Raw genomic sequence first — 14,637 nt, 5'->3', positions numbered from 1 at the left:
TAGGTCGTAAACGTGGCGGCCTGTAGGTCGTAAACGTGGCGGCCTGTAGGTCGTAAACGTGGCGGACTGTAGGTCGTAAACGTGGCTGACTGTAGGTCGTAGGTCGTTAACGTGGCGGCCTGTAGGTCGTAAACGTGGCGGCCTGTAGGTCGTTAACGTGGCGGCCTGTAGGTCGTAAACGTGGCGGCCTGTAGGTCGTAAACGTGGCTGACTGTAGGTCGTAGGCCGTAAACGTGGCTGCCTGTAGGTCGTAATCGTGGCTGACTGTAGGTCGTAGGTCGTAAACGTGGCGGTCTGTAGGTCGTAATCGTGGCTGACTGTAGGTCGTAGGTCGTAAACGTGGCGGTCTGTAGGTCGTAATCGTGGCTGACTGTAGGTCGTAGGTCGTAAACGTGGCGGTCTGTAGGTTGTAATCGTGGCTGACTGTAGGTCGTAGGTCGTAAACTTAGCGGCCTAAAGGTCGTAAACGTGGCTGACTGTAGGTCGTAAACATGGCGTCCTGTAGTTCGTAAACGTGGCGGCCTGTAGGTCGTAAACGTGGCTGACTGTAGGTCGTAGGTCGTTAACGTGGCAGCCTGTAGGTCGTAAACGTGGCTGACTGTAGGTCGTAGGTCGTTAACGTGGCGGCCTGTAGGTCGTAAACGTGGCTGACTGTAGGTCGTAGGTCGTAAACGTGGCGGTCTGTAGGTCGTAATCGTGGCTGACTGTAGGTCGTAGGTTGTTAACGTGGCGGCCTGTAGGTCGTAAACGTGGCTGACTGTAGGTCGTAGGTCGTAAACGTGGCGGCCTGTAGGTCGTAAACGTGGCGGCCTGTAGGTCGTAAACGTGGCGGACTGTAGGTCGTAAACGTGGCTGACTGTAGGTCGTAGGTCGTAAACGTGGCGGTCTGTAGGTCGTAATCGTGGCTGACTGTAGGTCGTAGGTCGTAAACGTGGCGGTCTGTAGGTCGTAATCGTGGCTGACTGTAGGTCGTAGGTCGTAAACGTGGCGGTCTGTAGGTCGTAATCGTGGCTGACTGTAGGTCGTAGGTCGTAAACGTGGCGGCCTCTAGGTCGTAAACGTGGCGGTCCGTAGGTCGTAATCGTGGCTGACTGTAGGTCGTAGGTCGTAAACGTGGCGGCCTGTAGGTCGTAAACGTGGCGGCCTGTAGGTCGTAAACGTGGCGGACTGTAGGTCGTAAACGTGGCTGACTGTAGGTCGTAGGTCGTTAACGTGGCGGCCTGTAGGTCGTAAACGTGGCGGCCTGTAGGTCGTTAACGTGGCGGCCTGTAGGTCGTAAACGTGGCTGACTGTAGGTCGTAGGTCGTAAACGTGGCTGACTGTAGGTCGTAGGTCGTAAACGTGGCGGCCTGTAGGTCGTAAACGTGGCGGCCTGTAGGTCGTTAACGTGGCGGCCTGTAGGTCGTAAACGTGGCGGCCTGTAGGTCGTTAACGTGGCGGCCTGTAGGTCGTAAACGTGGCGGCCTGTAGGTCGTTAACGTGGCGGCCTGTAGGTCGTAAACGTGACACCGCTTTGTTATAACCACACCTTTACAAACACCTTTATCTGTTCGAACAAGAAATGCAACAGCAGAGCGTTTTTTTGTTTTGAGTTTGGCGTCATATTCTGTTTCACATCAGTTTTATTGCTGAAAGGGGAAAACAAACAATTTGAATAATGGTTCCAGAGTTAGCTAATAGCGACATGTACATGTGCAGTCCCTGAGCAAACAAATAACAATTAGGATAGAACAAGACATTTAAATTCAATATTGTCATAAATGAATACAAATATCACTCATTCTGGACATGTGACTCTTAATAGCTACAGTACATACTGTATCCTTTTTTTCTTCTTTGTTGTTTTTACAACATAAAGAAAACACATGAACAAACATGTCAAAACAAGCTGAATTCTCCCTCCTGTTTATTGCAGTTCTTGGTGAGTGAGTTCAACTCTATTTTAGTTCATTTTATAGAAAGAAAGAAAAAAACAAACACATCTCTGTTGTATTGGTCACTGTTTATGTCCATCACACGAGTTAATTCTGTCTCAGATGTGATGGAAATGTGGTTTTATTGTACAGGTCGTAGAGAGCTCAGGCAGGTGTGAGTTAGTATTGAGCTTTAGTGGACGTCTTCATTCCACAGAGATTCCTCTGTACATCATATATTCTGCAGATGAAGCCCTTCCCTAAACATTTCATGTTTGATTTTGTGTTCTAATGAAGCTTCTGCTGTGTTAACTTTATATTATTTCTTCGAATGACATCAGCACCTTTTCCAGATTGTAAAGATCTATTTTTCCCAGGAGTTATTTCCTCACATTAGACTGAAGACATTTCTGTCAGATCCTTTTTAATTTGATAACTATATTCTTAATACATATTCATATTTTTAATAATGTGAAGTCAAAGATCCAGTGTTCACAGAAAATAATAAAAAAATTATAATAATGATAAAATAAATAAAAGGCTGTAGTGTTGTGTTGCTGTAGTGGTTTGGAGTCATGTGACTAAACCGTAACAAACCATCGTTAAGGTTTTTATTCTGATCTGATTTTACTAAAGCTTTTAACTGTGTTTTTTTTTCTGATTCTCAATCAAACATAGAAACAAGGTTGTTTGATGGCAGTTCACACCACTTTCATCTGCATTTATTATAAACATTATTTCATATTTAAACCATATGCATATAAAAGTGTGTGTAAACATCTCAACACAACATCCACCTACTTTGGAAATACTAACATTTGTCTGTAAAATGGACACGACATGAAAAGGGTCACCCCGTGTCCAAGAGGAAAGGTATTGGGCTTGGATGGTTGCTGGTTCATTCCCGGGATGGGCCAAGGGCTGGGTGCCCCCCTGAGCACCCAATCCCCCACTGCTCCTGCGTGTGTTCACTGCTGGAGGAGTTAATAAACAGAGGGTACATTCACTAACTGGAGTGTTTTCCTTTTAATTATAATTCTTCTAATTCAAATGAATAATTCTAAGTCAATCTGAAATAACCAGGTCCATTTAAGAGAGAGAAAAAGAGAACAGATAACAAGATGGTGTCAAACAACAACTTTTTCCAGCAGTTGGAAGTCGTCCTCATTAAAATGCAGATGTTGTTCTTATGACCTGAGAGCCAGGACCCCTCCAAATCAAGAGATGCAGCTTCAGTTGAAAGGATGGTCTCAGTGCGTCTTCCTGTAGAAAACAAAGGTGGCTGCCAGTACGACTGATGCTACCATAGCTACTGTCCTCCACCGAGAAAAGCCACGGATCACTCCCTCCTAAGAAAAGCACGGAAAGAAAATTGTTGAGCAGTCGGCACATTTCAATTAGTTCAACTCATACATGTGTTTGTAATGATCAGCCTGCTGTTACAGACTGATCCACACTACACCACAGACTGATCCACACTAAACCACAGTCTGATCCACACTACACCATAGTCTGATCCACACTACACCACAGACTGATCCACACTACACCACAGTCTGATCCACACTACACCAGACTGATCCACACTACACCACAGACTGAACCACACTACACCACAGTCTGATCCACACTACACCACAGACTGATCATCACTACATCACAGTCTGATCCACACAACACCACAGTCTGATCCACACTACACCACAGTCTGATCCACACTACACCATAGTCTGATCCATCCACACTACACCACAGACTGATCCACACTACACCAGACTGATCCACACTACACCACAGACTGAACCACACTACACCAGACTGATCCACACTACACCACAGACTGAACCACACTACACCACAGTCTGATCCACACTACACCACAGACTGATCCACACTACACCACAGTTTGATCCACACTACACCACAGTCTGATCCACACTACACCATAGTCTGATCCACACTACACCATAGTCTGATCCATCCACACTACACCACAGACTGATCCACACTACACCACAGACTGATCCACACTAAACCACAGACTGATCCACACTAAACCAGACTGATCCACACTACACCACAGACTGATCCACACTACACCACAGACTGATCCACACTACACCACAGACTGATCCACACAAACCATAGTCTGATCCATCCACACTACACCACAGTCTGATCCACACTAAACCAGTCTGATCCACCCTACACCACAGACTGATCCACACTACACCACAGACTGATCCACTTAAATGTACTTTATTTTATTTGATATTAGAAATGTGTATCTATCTTTGATCCTTCTAACTCTTAAGTGTATTACCTTTCTTGTTTTACATTTCTATGAAATGTATATTCGTTATTCATATTATATTCCCTCTGCTGCTTAGAGCCGTGTACTGTGGCTCAAGCTCTTGAATGAAGTCTTTGAAACCGGACTCCTGCGAGATGTTAAAGGGTCTCATGTCTTTGTAAATAAAGCGTACCAGTTTGTCTGTGATAGTGTTCTGTGATGTGGAGACAGGTGGTTGCCAGGGTGCTGTGTTGACAGGTGTCTCCTCAAGTGAAATCTTTAATCGTAATTTTTCAGTTTGTTGATGGGAAACTTTTTGATGGTCAGGAGTCTGTTGGTGTTTTATCGCCGTCGTTTCTGACTGAACGTCAGATTGTTGTGAAAACTTTATTGTTCCCCGAGGGTCGTACGTGAGCAAAGCATTTTGTTTTTCACCCGTGGATAGGCAGAGGAAAGAGGGCGGGGCCTTAGTCGCCACATTTTAACACATGTAATAAAATAAATAAATAAAAGAATACACATTCAAACAGTAATTACAACATTCAATTATTACTGATTTGTTTAATATTCCAATCTCCAAAATTCGTTCCAACAGCCCGAGTGGGCGTGGTTAAGGTGTAAATGTGAGTTCTGTATCATCTCCTGACCAGAACACACTTTCTTCTTCTTCATGCCTGAAAAACAACACATTTCTCTGCTCTTACGTACAGGTCTTCATGCATCACTTACCCAGCCTCCCTGCTGTACTATCCAGGGGTAGAGCATGTCTTTGATCACCTGGAGAACCCAACTGATGACTATTCTGATGTTCTCTAAATGGTTGGTGGTCAGTGACTGTAAAACACAAAGACACATGTCATCAGCTACGTAAACCATCTTTCTGTGTTTCTTAATCTGTAATCTGCAGTAACCAGGTGTCCCTGACAACCTCTGCCATCAGGTAACAAGTCATCCTCAGTGTGTCTTTGGGATCAATCAAATGTTTTAGGGTAATGCTCCTGTACACTGAAGGAAAATAGAAATGCAACACTCACAAACATTTTCTATAAACACAAAATCAATATTTCGCTCTAATATTGTTCACAAATCTGTCTAAATCTGTTAGGGGATATCGGCAGGAAGTGGAACACGCTGTCTGCCATCTGCCCTGAACACTGAATGAATGAATAGTATATATAATAATAATAATTTTGTTTGGTTTAGTTGTCGCTCACTGCTCTGATGGTCAACATTGGACGTTACAGCCATGTTTTTGAGCCTAAAATGAAGTCGTACAGTGTAGAATATTTTCCATCCTCCGCATTGCTGCGATATTGAAGAAAATTCTAGATCAGATATCAGTGACCATGGACGATCTATTCAGTCTAATTCTATGCTGCGCGCTGTGAATGATGTTGTACGCAAGCAACACGTCGCGCGGAAGCACACGTTTTCAAAAAAAGGCAGAAAATTCGAGAAAACTTGGACACGTGGGACTCGACAATCGAATCTGAAAATGGCGTGTTGTTCCCGTCCCTACAGGGGAGCTGCTCTCAGTGATGGTGGTCTGCGGTTGTGAGGCCGGTTGGATGCTGGTTGGATGCACTGACAGATTGTCTGAAACGCCTTTGGTCGAGAAATGAACCTTCAGTTCACGGGTTAAAACTGACCAGCCTGTTGATAATCCACACCTGTGAGGTGGGCTGGATTATCTCAGATTTGTGAGAGAAATGGTGATTTTGTGTGTTTCCTGTTTGCATGTTGTCCTCCTGTGCTTGTGGAAGGTGTGTGTGTGTGTGTGTGTGTGTGTGTGTGTGTGTGTGTGTGTGATCTGAGTTCAGCTCATGAACAAAAGTGTTGCATTTCTATTTTTCTTCAGTGTAGATTTAAATACCAGGCAACATGTCAGACCCGGAACCAAAGCTGATCCTTGTTTTCAAATGTTTGTGGTGCTTAGTCAGCTGTTCTGTCGCAGCAGCACAGGGAGAACAAAAGAGTCCGAATGACAAATCACCTGTAAACAGTCAACGCTGAGCAGTAAATCACAGAATAGAGATGAATGGACGTTACAGTGCGGTGAAGTCTCCACAGCAGCTGACCGTAATATGCTTTCATTCATGTACAGTTGTAATGTGTGGCCTTCATCTTTGTTACCTTGTGTATGAGTCTGTAAGCCAAATGGAAGAGAGCCACGATTCTGCCCCAGTTGATTCCATCAGCAAAGATATTCCTGGCCACCTTCATGAAGATGTCCTGAGCACAGTCAGCCTGAACCTGGTTGATCAATCTGTCAGAAACAAAGACACAAATTCATATTTGCACAGTGGTCCACATTAGATGTCCCGGAAGAGTGAAGTGTGTCTGCTACAGCAGCAACAGTTCAGACAAAAGCCCACATCAACAGCTAAAACATGTCTTCACCTTAAAATCTAGTCATTTACGATACGGGGACTTTGATTTTTGTCCCCACAAGGAAGACAAGTCCCCAAAATGTGACTGTGTGAACAGGTTTAGGTCCCCACAACATTAGCAATACCTGGACACACACACGCACACACACACACACACACACACACACAGCAGACTGTGTGTTGAACAATCACTGAGCTTTTCTGTTTTGTTTTCTTCTCTCTACAGTGGCCGAGAAGTGCAAATCACAACGACATTAAGAGAAATCACGACGACATTAAGAGAAATCACGACGACATTAAGAGAAATCACAACGACATTAAGAGAAATCGCGTGTTAAATCTCTAAAGACAGGACGTGTTCTCGTGACATCTCATGTCTTTTCAAACTGACTTTAGTTTCTTTTCATTGACGGGAGTTAAAGGTAAAACATTGGATTTTGGAGATAATTAGTGCAGCTTATAAACTTGACACTTTTACACACACTCCTCTCACAACAACTAACTTTTCCATCATAATTTCATTGTTTACTGTAAAATAAGCTTTAATGTTAAAAGTGAAGACGCTGCTGCTGTATTCATACAAAAGTCATTGGGAGTTTAAAGCAGAAGAACTAAACGGTTTATTGATATTCATGCTTTATAACCATTGCCCACTTCTCTGGCTTTATCCTCGCATGAAGGTGGGGGGGGTGGAGTCACACCCTGGACAGGTGTCAGTCAAACAACCATTCACTCTCACATTTACACCTTCCAGTCAATTAAGAATGTCTGCATGCAGTTAGACTGTGGGAGGAAACCGGAGGAAACCCACAAACATGCAGACAGAAAACACAGAGAGGCCTTCGGTCACACTGGGTTTCCAACTGGTGACTTCCTGCTGCGAGGCAAAGGGGCGGGCCAATACCTGCCATGTAGCTGCGTAACCATTACTGACAAATGTAATGCAGCTGGACAGCGATGAGCAATGAAAACAGTGACTGAGCATGAAGTCAAGCTTACTGCTGTAACTCAGCGTTCCTGTTCATTTCATCTGCGATCTTCAGCAGCTGTTGCACCACTTCCTTGACGTGTGGATCCTGTAGTTCGTTGGGCTGTCCTCCCAAATCCTCAGAGTGGACCTGCCGGCCGGGTTCCTCTGTGTTGATCCGCTCAATCACATACCTGTGACAGAGAAAACAAGAGACATTTCTCCTGAACACAACAAATATTCACTCAGGAAAAGATGATGTCATAATGTTTATGGCTAAATGTCGACATGAGAAAATGAAAAAAGAAAGCTCCATATCTCTCATCTAATTCTAGGTGATCGCCTCTCAGTGTAGCAGAGAGCTGTGAAGGTTGTTAAATGGAGCATGTGTTTAATCTGGTCACCAATAACTGTTCAACCTTTTCTACTCTGCTGTAAATCCATGTGACCACTGACCCTGAAATCATCATCTGACACTTGTCTTCATCCATTTTTCCAACCATACATAACAAATTCACCGTGTTGAGCTGTGAATGTTACCATGAGCCTCTTGGTTGCTTCTTTGATTAATGCTCTCCTCACCTGGACCGTCACTTTAGGTGCACGGCCATGTTTGGTAGCTATTTTGGAATGAGGGATTTCAAAGAGCTCAGTGAGATGTTCATGTTTTTATAATCTGTTTTCCACCAAACCTACAAAGCCTTCACAGAACAGGTGTATTCTGAGATTACATTGTAATTCAATTCCTTTCTTAAGGCACTTGGTTGGACTGAATTTTACTTCTGGTTTGGATGAACCAATCATCTTAAAATACAGTATGTCCTGCTTCTGTGGTGAATGAGGCTAATCCATGCTAATCCACAAAGAGTGAAAACATGCATAAAACCGTCAAACTCAAGCAGCATTGAAACATCTGAAGCTGCACTAAGCACCTGCATCAGGTGTCAGAAGACCAACCTGTTCACTGAGCTGACAAAACAACAACAATCACCTTTATGGCTCTTTATTTTATGGTCAGACTTTTATCTGCCTCCACTGAAACACACACCAGGCCTCCAATGTTCATGAAGTAAAGGAATTCAAATATGAAAGAGTCATGCCACTACTGTGTAATTTTGATCCCTTTGTAGCATACCAGGACCACTTATTGGCAATAATTAGGTTAGAACAGTACAGAAATGTCCACATATAAAGGGATTAGAATACATATATATATATATATATATATATAAAACGTTGCTTCTAACTGCATACTGTCAAAGTTCTGTAACACAACCAGATGTAGACTCACCACAAACAACAACAACACAGCACTTAGGATGTCACAATAATAACACAAATAATTGGCTTCCACTTGTTTAGAATAATCACCAGTAAATTTGACACGATGGTGCGAGTGTGTGAGTGTGTGAGTGTGTGAGTAACATCCGTCACTGTTGAGTCTGTAAGCTACTTCACCTGAATTAAAGCAAAACTCTCATTTTAATTTGAAATCAAGTTGTCGTTGTCTTGCCAGTGGTCATGTGCATCACATGGGACCTCTCACATGTGTGACTGCAGGTACTGCAAATGTAGCCATCGCCACCTTGTGGCGCAGCTGCATTACTACAAAATACACTGGCCACCATTCACAGACTCCAATAACCCAGTCATACTAAAAGGAAAAGGTCCCTGCTGGAAAGAAAACTGGGTCGTCTATGTAGACGAAGTAGATGAAAGACAACAACTCCCAGAATGCTCGCTGCCCTCAAGGCTCCTCCTCACAGAGTGTAGCAGAGCACACATATCCATGAGAGGAATAAGTTGGCAAATACAATAGAGACTTAAATTGCTCACCTTTTTTCTGTGGTGCTAAATTGTACCGAGATGTGTTTCTGCTCACACAGTATACCATGTGATATATATAGACATATTTATATACATATATATATATATATATATATATATATATATATATATATATCAGCAGTGAAGCAACAATGTTGTCAAAGTAATTAGAGATGTTACATATAAGTAAGCTAGCAGAATAAAGTCACATTGTTTTTGATTGAGAATTCTGTCAGTGTTTTTCAAATGTTTTAATGTTATTCACGTTTGTTCAGGAAGTCACAATGTTTTCAGGTGATGGTCATTTTCAGCATATGTTCATCTAATGTTATTCAGAGCTTATATATTATTGTTATTCAGAACATCTCATATATAATATATATGTATACATATATACATATATATTATATATGTATATATGTATATATATATACATATATATATATATATATACACATATATATGTGTGTATATATATATATACACACACACACATATATACATATATAAAATTCGACATATGGGCCTTGACAATCCACTCTCAAAATGCCGATTCGTTCACAGAACTTTTCTTCTCCCCACAGAGTTGAGTCAAGGCCACTACCAACCAATGATGGAGCAGGAATCTTTACTACCAACCAATGATGGAGCATACGCAGAGTGTATGCTCCAATCAAAGTTCCAAGCAGAAAACAAACAGCCCCAGAAGTTTTAAATGAAACGACAGCAGCAGTTCATCATGTGGACGACAGGCACAGACAACAGAGAATGTATGCATTAAAAAAAAGAAAGAAAAGGTAAATGTTATGGATAATATCGCCTCATAACTGAAAAATAATGTCTATTATTAATATAGAAGTAGAGTTATATTAAAGGACATACCCGCGAAGGACCACTGCTCCCTGCTCCAGGATTGGATCATCGATGACATCTGAAACAGTTTGAAAAATTATTAACCAGTGACTGCATAAGAACAACAATAATAATAATAATAATAATAATAATAATAAGCCTTATTTACATAGCATCTATCAAAACACATTTAAGTGCTGCATGTTAAAAGACAGAGAGAAAATCAAAAGATAAAAGGTTTGAATAACTGAAAAGTGGATACAAAAATACCTGAAATGCTCTTTATTACCATAAACTGTTCTTATATGATATGATATATATCACGATATAAATCAGTCTTTGTGATTAAATCAGCGTGACTGATCTTTTTGTCACTGCTATGATGCTCAATATTGATGCTCAATGTTTTTGAGTCTAGTAAGTGGCAAAGACCAATTTAAAATTCCACTTTGAGAAAGAGCAAGATGTCTTTTTTGCCTCCTCCACATCGCAGGGTTCACAGCTGCTCGTCAGAACGCCATCACAGACAAACTTTATTTACAAAGACATGAAACCAATAAACATCTTGCAGGTTTCAAAGACTTCATCCAAGAGCTTGAGCCAAAGAACGCAGCGGCGCGACCATCAGCTACAGAGTCGCCACAGAGATGTGACAGTCACCACACATGTACAGGTGTGCTGTACAGGTGTGCTGTACAGGTGTGCTGTAGGTGTGACAGAGAAGTTCAAGGTGGAGGTGGGACTACATCAGGGTTCGGCTCTGAGTCCCTTCTTGTTTGCGGTGGTGATGGACAGACTGACAGATGAGGTTAGACAGGAATCTCCATGGACTATAATGTTTGCAGATGACATTGTGATCTGTGGTGAGAGCAGAGACCAGGTGGAGGAAAAGCTCCAGAGGTGGAGATATGCTCTAGAAAGGAGAGGAATGAAGGTTAGTCTCAGCAAGACAGAATATATGTGTGTGTGAATGAGAGGAACCCAAGTGGAACCATGAGGCTACAGGGAGTGGAGATAAAGAAGGTGGAGGATTTGAAGTATTTAGGGTCAACAGTCCAGAGCAGTGGAGATTGTGGAAAAGAGGTGAAGAAACGTGTTCAAGCTGGTTGGAATGGGTGGAGAAAAGTGTCAGGGGTAATGTGTGATAAAAGAGTATCAGCCAGAATGAAAGGAAAGATATACAAGACAGTGGTGAGACCAGCGATGCTGTATGGTCTAGAGACAGTGGCACTGAGGAAAAGACAGGAAGCAGAGCTGGAGGTAGCAGAGATGAAGATGTTGAGGTTCTCTTTGGGAGTGACGAAGATGGATAGGATCAGGAATGAGTCAATCAGAGGAACAGCACATGTTAGATGTTTTGGAGATAAGGTCAGAGAGGCCAGAATGAGATGGTTTGGTCATGTACAGAGGAGGAATAGTGAGTATATTGGTAGAAGGATGCTGGGGTTGGAACTGCCAGGCAGGAGGTCCAGAGGAAGACCAAAGAGAAGGTTTATGGATGTAGTGAAAGAGGACATGAAGTAAGTTGGTGTGAGAGAGGGGGATACAGAGAACAGGGTGAGATGGAGGAGGTTGATTCGCTGTGGCGACCCCTGAAGGGAGCAGCCCAAAGGAAAAGAAGAAGAAGAAGATAGATACAGTGTAGTATAAACCAAAGCCCCATATCAACCAGGCAGATTCTGATGCAGAAGGAAGAAGCCACATCGCCATCGACTGAAAACCTTCACACAGTTCACTCTTGTTTTGTCTCTTTTCTGAAAGTATCCTCTCCTCCTCTTCGGCATCGTTGCCATGGCGTTCTCCTTGTTCAGAAATGCAGCTCTATAAATGCAGTATATATTCTATATACGATATAGTGGCGCTCTCTGTTGGTCATAGTGGGGAAGTACACACACACACACAGAGCCACCATAAACAATACTTCACTCCCACTCTGTGAGGTGAAGTCATTACAGAAGCGCATTTCATTCATTTGAAAAAATAAATGAATGCAATGCTTTATTTTTTTTTTTTATTATCTTTTCTGAATTATCGAGACGCAAGAACCTCCCGTGGACCGATGGTGACTCCTGCCCGCACACACACATGCCCCATCAACTATCGTGTCCTGAGTCACCACGTAGCCAGACGCGTGAATGCATCATCTTTATCCTGGAAAAACATTGCTCTGATCTAACAGATCTGGAGTCCTGTGGAAGGTCCACAAACTCATGGTCAAACCATGTATGTGACTTAAAGACAGGACTATCTCCCAGTGTCTGAAAGCCAGATCAAAGTCCATCATGTTACAATTAAAAGGCAATTATGTGAACGCACGCGCTTCCGTGCGTGTGACAGTGATTATTTACATGTGTAGTGAAACCACTTCACCTACTGTGACCTGTCAAAGTGTCACATGTTATAATCTCAGTAAATTCACATGAGTCAGTGACAGAGGAAACGTGCGCGTTCACGATTCAATGACACATTCATAGACCGTCATAATAAACCATGATAAACATTCTACTCGCCTTCAACACAGGGCGGAAGTTCGCAGGTAAGTCGCTCGGTGTGTGTGTGTGTGTGTGTGTGTGTGTGTGAGACACGGCTTCACATACCTTCTCCTCCCACGGCGCCCTGGAGCTCCTGCTGTCCGTCTGTCGTCTCTTCCTCGCGGTCAGACATGGCCCCACACTGTCTGTCGGCTCGGAGCTCACGATGAATGTTCAACTAAATGTTTTCCTCCAACATTTGACGCTGAATCAGCTCGTGAGCAACAGACAGAGGTTTTCTCTCTGATACTTCAGAACAAGGAAGTAACAAGTGTCTGCCCCGCCTCCTCCCCGCCCCGCCCCGCCCCCTCTCCACGCCTGTCTGTCCCGTCTGCGATATACAGACAGACAAATACACCACCTCCTTGTTACCAGGGTCTGAGACATAAAGCGTTTCTAAACGAAATTGTATATAAATATAAAAGTATAAGTTTGTTTTGTTTGGCGAACTTTTCAGGATATAAAATCTAAAAATTAAATATTACAACTAAAAGTATCCTCCTGACTAAAATGGACGACACGATGATGAAAGTTTATTAACTGCAAAGTGTTCATTCCAAAAGAAAAGAAACAGATGATGGAAATATGACTACACTAGTGTAAGGACAACAGAATATTATATTAATAATAGTTATTTCATTTTAAATGTTCTGAGGTTTTTGATGTATTGTTGTGTATTATTGTGTATTGTTATGTATTGTTGCGTGTAGCAGTGTATCTCTGCTCCAGCTTCTCACATACAGAGAGGTGTGCTTTCTCTTTTTGGCCACAGGGTGGAGTATCTGCTAAAGGGAGTACTGCGTTTTTGATTGACAGGTAAGTGGCAGGCTTGACTCAGAACTCCATGGGAGATTTATAATATCGTTTTTTTCAGCGGGTTGTGTGGCCTCCTGTGGCTCCTGTCCTGGTACTGTGGCCTCTTATCTCCTGTGGCTCCTGTCCTGGTACTGTGGCCTCCTATCTGCTGTGGCTCCTGTGGCTCTTGTCCTGGTACTGTGGCCTCCTGTGGCTCCTGTCCTTTTACTGTGGCCTCCTATCTCCTGTGGCTCCTGTGGCTCTTGTCCTGGTACTGTGGCCTCCTGTGGCTCCTGTCCTTTTACTGTGGCCTCCTATCTCCTGTGGCTCCTGTGGCTCTTGTCCTGGTACTGTGGCCTCCTGTGGCTCCTGTCCTTGTACTGTGGCCTCCTATCTCCTGTGGCTCCTGTCCTGGTACTGTGGCCTCCTGTGGCTCCTGTCCTGGTACTGTGGCCTCCTATCTCCTGTGGCTCCTTTGGCTCTTGTCCTGGTACTGTGGCCTCCTGTGGCTCCTGTCCTTGTACTGTGGCCTCCTATCTCCTGTGGCTCCTGTCCTGGTACTGTGGCCTCCTGTGGCTCCTGTCCTGGTTCTGTGGCCTCCTATCTCCTGCGGCTCCTGTCACAGAGTCTGTGTAACTGTGATGCTGAACACTGTGCGTAAAGGTGCGCTGCACGGCGGCAGCATTTGATGTTCTTTGAAAACAGCACTCGTTTGTAGATGGAGTTTGGACATATCTGCAGCTTGTACTGTTGGAGATCAGCTCATTCAAGATGGAGTCACATGCATCTTGGATGGAGACCATATGGACCTTTGCTCAAAGATAAAGAGGGTCATAAAACTCAGTCTACAAAGATCCCTTATCTTTCACACATCAGTGGTCCCTCTGTGACATGTGAGCCCAGGTTTCCCCTCCTTCTCTCTGTTCTCTTCTCCATCTCAGCGAGGACACACACTCCTCTGCTCTCCCTGCTATTCTGGGTGCAGGAAGGACACAGACATCAGCTCTTCAGCTGAAGATGCTTCAGTACAGAGATAAACAAGCTTCAAGCAGCAAGAGAATCCTCTCTA

The 14,637-nt window shown here is 43.4% G+C and overlaps 1 protein-coding gene across 1 annotated transcript; it reads right to left on the bottom strand.

The window, feature by feature from the left end:
• Nucleotides 1–1,878: 1,878 nt before the first annotated feature.
• On the bottom strand, nucleotides 1,879–13,044 carry zgc:153993 (uncharacterized protein LOC767645 homolog). Its single transcript, XM_058646522.1, has 6 exons — nucleotides 12,840–13,044; nucleotides 10,273–10,321; nucleotides 7,596–7,757; nucleotides 6,340–6,472; nucleotides 4,936–5,040; nucleotides 1,879–3,262 (listed from the first exon to the last, which is right to left on the bottom strand). The coding sequence occupies exons 1-6, from the start codon at nucleotides 12,904–12,906 to the stop codon at nucleotides 3,164–3,166; spliced, it is 615 nt and encodes a 204-aa protein (XP_058502505.1). The 5' UTR covers nucleotides 12,907–13,044; the 3' UTR covers nucleotides 1,879–3,163.
• Nucleotides 13,045–14,637: the final 1,593 nt, after the last annotated feature.

Source organism: Solea solea, chromosome 12, assembly GCF_958295425.1.
Source record: "Solea solea chromosome 12, fSolSol10.1, whole genome shotgun sequence".
NCBI lineage: Eukaryota > Metazoa > Chordata > Actinopteri > Pleuronectiformes > Soleidae > Solea > Solea solea.
This window is presented reverse-complemented; position numbering and strand designations above follow the sequence as displayed.